General features: G+C 31.5%; 1 protein-coding gene across 4 annotated transcripts; it reads right to left on the reverse strand.

Annotated features, from left to right (window-relative positions):
* Nucleotides 1-472: 472 nt before the first annotated feature.
* LOC114373169 (leucine-rich repeat-containing protein 9-like) lies at nucleotides 473-4,487 on the reverse strand. 4 transcript variants are annotated; one of them, XM_028330703.1, is made up of 11 exons: nucleotides 4,316-4,487; nucleotides 4,152-4,223; nucleotides 3,956-4,048; nucleotides 3,082-3,163; nucleotides 2,941-2,997; nucleotides 2,125-2,189; nucleotides 1,942-2,037; nucleotides 1,727-1,813; nucleotides 1,546-1,626; nucleotides 1,389-1,434; nucleotides 485-1,304 (listed from the first exon to the last, which is right to left on the reverse strand). In XM_028330703.1, the coding sequence occupies exons 1-11, from the start codon at nucleotides 4,412-4,414 to the stop codon at nucleotides 775-777; spliced, it is 1,308 nt and encodes a 435-aa protein (XP_028186504.1). In that variant the 5' UTR covers nucleotides 4,415-4,487; the 3' UTR covers nucleotides 485-774. The 4 variants fall into 4 exon arrangements, with proteins under 4 accessions (XP_028186501.1, XP_028186504.1, XP_028186503.1 ...); XM_028330702.1 differs by having other exon boundaries at nucleotides 1,389-1,461; nucleotides 4,316-4,486; XM_028330700.1 differs by having other exon boundaries at nucleotides 473-1,461; nucleotides 4,316-4,484.
* Nucleotides 4,488-5,312: the final 825 nt, after the last annotated feature.

The raw sequence follows: 5,312 nt of genomic DNA on the forward strand, positions 1-5,312 counted from the left end.
AAAAAGAAATTGTCATTTTCGGCTGCATATTTGCTGCATTGGACTTTTTCTTTGAAGATTGACTTGGCATCAATTCCAAAGAAAGCTAATTAAACGTTGCATGATTTTCAACGAAAGATTGATGATTGAGATCAACAGAGGCATGAATCATGAAACATGGAGAATGGAAGCGGAAAATTTGCGAATAAACTGTTTTTAAGAGACCACTATAATTTTTTGTTTGTGGTACAATAGATAATACCAGCAAAATCTACCATAAATGTAATGAAAGCCACATTCAAATAATTACGATATTTAATATATAAGTTTTAAAAAATATATTACAAGCTATTTCATAAAATCTTTTTGTAACCAACTATATAGTGAAAAACCATAAAATCTCTTTGCTAGTTCACTTTGAAAGGTAAAATAACATTTGTTAACTGCATTTCAGATTAGTCAAGTAAAAAAAAGGGATACGGGGCATAAAATATAATGGCAAAGATGTAGAAAATTATTAGAACTGATTGCAATAAACTCACTAAAAACGGGTAAAAAGAAAGTTTGAGTGGAAGTTCCTAAATCTGACATGCAATTCACAAATTAACAACATAACCACCAGCTTATATAGCATAGCAAAAATACCCTGGAATTCAGAAGTAGAAAATAGCCGAGGAGCTTGTCTCAACCATCCGACAAATGCAATGCGAAATCTGACAGCAGAATCAGACTCAAAATTGATCCTCAACTCCTTTGCACACAAGGTTTGATGCATCAGCATATGTCAAGATATCATCATAACTCATCACCCCATGTTGATGGTCCTCCCATTCCAATTTCTGCTACTGGAGCTGATAGAGATTCCATATTCTGTATTTTAGCATTCTTATGTTTGGCAAATGAGGTCACCGGGTCACCTGCCAATTTCATCACATCCTTCGGCGCTTTGTCCTGTGCTTTCATTTCATCAGCAAGATTCAGATTTTCTGCATCATTGATTTTAAAAAGCTCCGCAAATGAAGCTTCTGCATCATCAATAACATCAAGCTCACTTTGTTCGTCATTCTTATGTTGCTTCTTTAGTTTCTTCTCAACCTTAGAAACATTCTCCTCAAGAGCAAATCCCTTGTCCAAGGGCTTGTCATCCTTTTTTGCCTTTTTCTTAGTTGATTTATTCTCCATGCCAGGATCGACATTAGTTATAAGACTCTCTTTTTTTCTATCTGCCTTATCCTTTTTATGACCTTTATTTTCCTCATCAACAACCCTGTCTTCCTTCTTGGATGCATCAACAGTTCTCTTCCTTTTCTTACTTGATTTTCTCCCTGAGTCAAGATCATCAGCAGCTTCAATATGATCATTCTCATTTTGATCTACTGAAAAATCACGAGTTCCATCAACTATGCTACCTTTCTTATTCTCGGTATCTTTATCAACTGGTCTAGCATTGAATATCTGTAATTTTGACAGTGCTTTCTTAATCTGTAACATTACAACCACAGTAGGGATGAAACTTAATAATCATGTGAGAATTCACATATGAATAAAAAAACACAGTGGGATCACCTTTCTCATAACTTTATTGACTGTGGCAGCAGGATTTCCTTGTAGATTAAGATTTCTAAGATTCGTGAGCAATTCGAGGACCTATAGTTGTAATACATGATGAAAATTACATGGTAAGGTGAATTCTAGACAACTATCAAATGTTGGAAAAAAGTGAAAACTCCAGATATGTACACCAAACCTTTAGTTCTGACCAACTCGTGATCACATTGTTCCCCAAATCTAAACTCCGGAGCTTTGAATTAAGCTTTAATTCCGCTGGGAGAGACTGAAATCCAAATTTTAGTAAGTTATAAACAACACAACAAAATTCTTAAGCAAGAAAGTCATGAAATAAATATGAAAGAAGCATACATATACAAAAACAAATTGTCAGTAGATTTAAGGCATACCTACCTTAATCTCATTGTGAGCAAGGCGGAGCTCACTCAATTCGACACAAGACTTGAGTGAAGTGCCAATACCCTGAAGCTCACAATATGAGAGCGAAAGCTGCAACCAGGAAAGGTATCATGAGCAATAGGAATACAATACTGAAATAAGCACCAAAGGAGCTCAACATCTTGGGACACCTCTTACCTTTGTGATAGATTTCACCTTCATCAGAGCCTCACCAATTTTACGTATAGGATTTTTGGATAGAACTGCAGAAGTGAGAGATATTTTAAGATTATTCAAGATTTTTTATGTACACTTTTCTCATACATATTCAACTAATTGAAGTTCAAACCATCATGAGATATTATTTCGCCAAAATAATTATGCATTTCAAACAAACAACAGACATAAAGTAGGCACAAAATATAGAACAGTATTGGTTTCTATATATACAATGTAGATTGAGAGGGAACATATCTAGTGGGAGCATAAGTGGAGAAATGAAGTAATTTTGATCAAGCAAGATTGAATGGTCAAGATAAACTTCTTTCATATCACATAAGTTGCTCCTTGTATAAATATATAGTGTGGTTGCTATTGTGGTTTCTCCATGATCCTTTTGATATATAGAAAATTGCAGCTGATGTGGCGGCAATTGCGGATCATTTTTCAAAGCATTTTTCAACATGAAAAGTGTGCTGCAAAACATCCTAAAAAAAGTATTAGGATCTATCAAGAAAGAACTTTCCAATTTGTAAATTGTTTCATCCCAATTGTTTGTCGGCTTTTTATACTTTTGTTTTCATGTAAACTTTACTTCAAGAATAAGAAGTAGATGATAACTAAGAAACTAGATCAAAAGTAAAATATAGCCTGTTGTTGATCCGCGATGGAAGCACAACATCCAACCCATATCCATCATTAAAAATAATAAACAACAACCAAGTCTTATCCTAAACTAGGTAGGGACAGAAAGTGTCTGAACTTTTAAAAGAAAAATACAAGGTATAGTCATACCAAGAGTGTTCAAGTCTTTCAGCTGATCAAGTTTGCAAATAGAGGAAATCTCATTTTCTGTCAAAATCAAAAAGAAAAGTAAGAGTGCAGAAAAAGAGAAAAATATAAGCAAAAGATAAAGATTCATTTAAGAAGTTTCACCATTCAAAATCAGTGCTCGGAGACTAACAACTGACATGACCTGATCAATAGATTTAAGCTTATTTTTACCTGCATTTAGCACCTGATTCATGTAATCATATAAAAGTGACTTCTAAATCCTCATGCAAATCAATGAATTTTATCAGAAGAACTAATCTTAGGAAGATTACTTAGCAAGAAATAAATTCATTAATCCAAACATATGCATGCACAAACAAAATGAGCACATCAAGGAAAAGACAGAAGAATCATTATTTCAAAAACTCAGCAAAACACCACTATTTCTAAAAGCTTAAATGATAGTGATCTTATCACATTGTTGCAAATTTAATCTCAAATTCTAGATATTTGAACTCTTGGACATGCCTCTATTTTCACTTTTCAGCAAGGATATAAATAACACATACAAGATGCACAACTACAATCAAGTAAAGTAATTGCCAAAACCAAATGGCTCGGGGGGATGCCATTATACTTGGAAGTTGAGGTTAAAATCATATCAATCTCAAGACTCTACATGATGCTATTCCTACAGCTGTACAGGCTACAACATTGTTTTTCCAATGCAATTTGAACAACCTAGTCCTAGGGAGAGCCAAGATATCTAAAACACAAATTTCTAGAAAGAAAAAAGAAATTTTCCGCATGTTTTAGCTGTTAAAAGGAAATGATATGTATCACTGTTCTTACAACTAACACATCAATAAGAGCACCAAAGAAGCTAAAAGCTATTAACAACACATACACCGTTCAAGTTGCCACTAAATTTACTATTAACTAAGCCACTAGAAAATAAACTACACACAAAAGAATATATTATTAACAGTTTAAAATAAAAATAAAAAGTAACAAAATAAAACCCAGAGGTACTTACAGTGAGCTTCGTAAGTCCTTGAATTCCTTCCAAGCTTTCTAATTTGTTTTCTACAACGGATAGCCACTTTAAATTAACACATGATCTCAATCCCTGGTGTAGCAGCATGCACAACAAATCAATCACAAATGACAAAAATTATATTTTTAAAATACAAATTGATTTAAACAAAAAAAAAAAATAGAGGAAAAGGAACCTCAAGAGAAGTGAGATTGTTGAGCTTGAGGTCAAGCTTTTCCAAGTTTACGAAATTGGCCAAACACGTTATCTGGGTAATTTCCAAAGTTAAAAAAGTTAATATTTTTAGTGGTTACAAGTGAAAAGGGGAACAGAAAACAAAAGGGTATTATTGAATCTGACGTCGGAAAGAGCTTTGTGAGTGAGGTGAAGAGTGGTAACGGAAGTTGGGTCGGCGGCATTGTTGTCCTTCAAGACCTGATCGGAGCTTAGGCGAGCCATTGCCTCCTTCTTCAAGACCTGTTAATGCTAAGCGTAATCAAAACTTCTAACCTATATATGCTTCCTTAAAACCCTACACTTCCTCACCCTCATTCTCTTTTTTCCATCATTGATCAATTATCGCTTTTTTATTTTGAAATTTTGTTTTTTTTATAAAAAAAACATTTGAAAAGTATATGGTTAAATTAGTTTTAGTTCTAAAATTTATATCAAAGTAATCGTTAATTTGTATTGATTAATTTTTATATAATTCCGAGAAATTCTAAAGATTCGAGTTACTCTTAAAGTTTTTTTTCTAAATATTATTTTATAAAAAAAATATTTGTGTTTATATTATTTTTTTACTAATATAATAATAATATTAACAATGAACGTAAATAAAAAAAATCATAAAAACTGTAATAGAAAGCATGAGAAATATTTATAAAGAACATTATTAATTTTTATATCTTCATCTTTTGGTTTTTATTATTAAATAATAATAGAAAAATGTAAAAATATTTATAAATAGCATTATTAATTCCTTACTATCAGTTGCATCTAAAGCATTACTGAATACGTGCATTACATAATATATATTTTTTTCAAATTCAGATAACGTTTAAATTAAAAAAATATTAAAAAAATGTATATATAAATATCTAAAAAATAGCTAGAAATTTCAAATAAATAATTTATAAAAACTTATGTTATTCTTTAATATGACAAAAAAATTAAAACATTCTCAAGTCAAATATAAGTATATTATAAAGGTGAATTAAAAGCATATTAAAAATAAAATAAATAGTCGCTTTTTTCTTAAAAAAATAATCACAACTAAATATGTAATAAAAAAGTTAAAAGAATTTGTCCCGATAATGTTGGTTTCCTAAGTGATAAGTGACAGCTGAGTTGAATC

The sequence above is a fragment of the Glycine soja genome, chromosome 11, assembly GCF_004193775.1.
Source record: "Glycine soja cultivar W05 chromosome 11, ASM419377v2, whole genome shotgun sequence".
Classification (NCBI taxonomy): Eukaryota; Viridiplantae; Streptophyta; class Magnoliopsida; order Fabales; family Fabaceae; genus Glycine; species Glycine soja.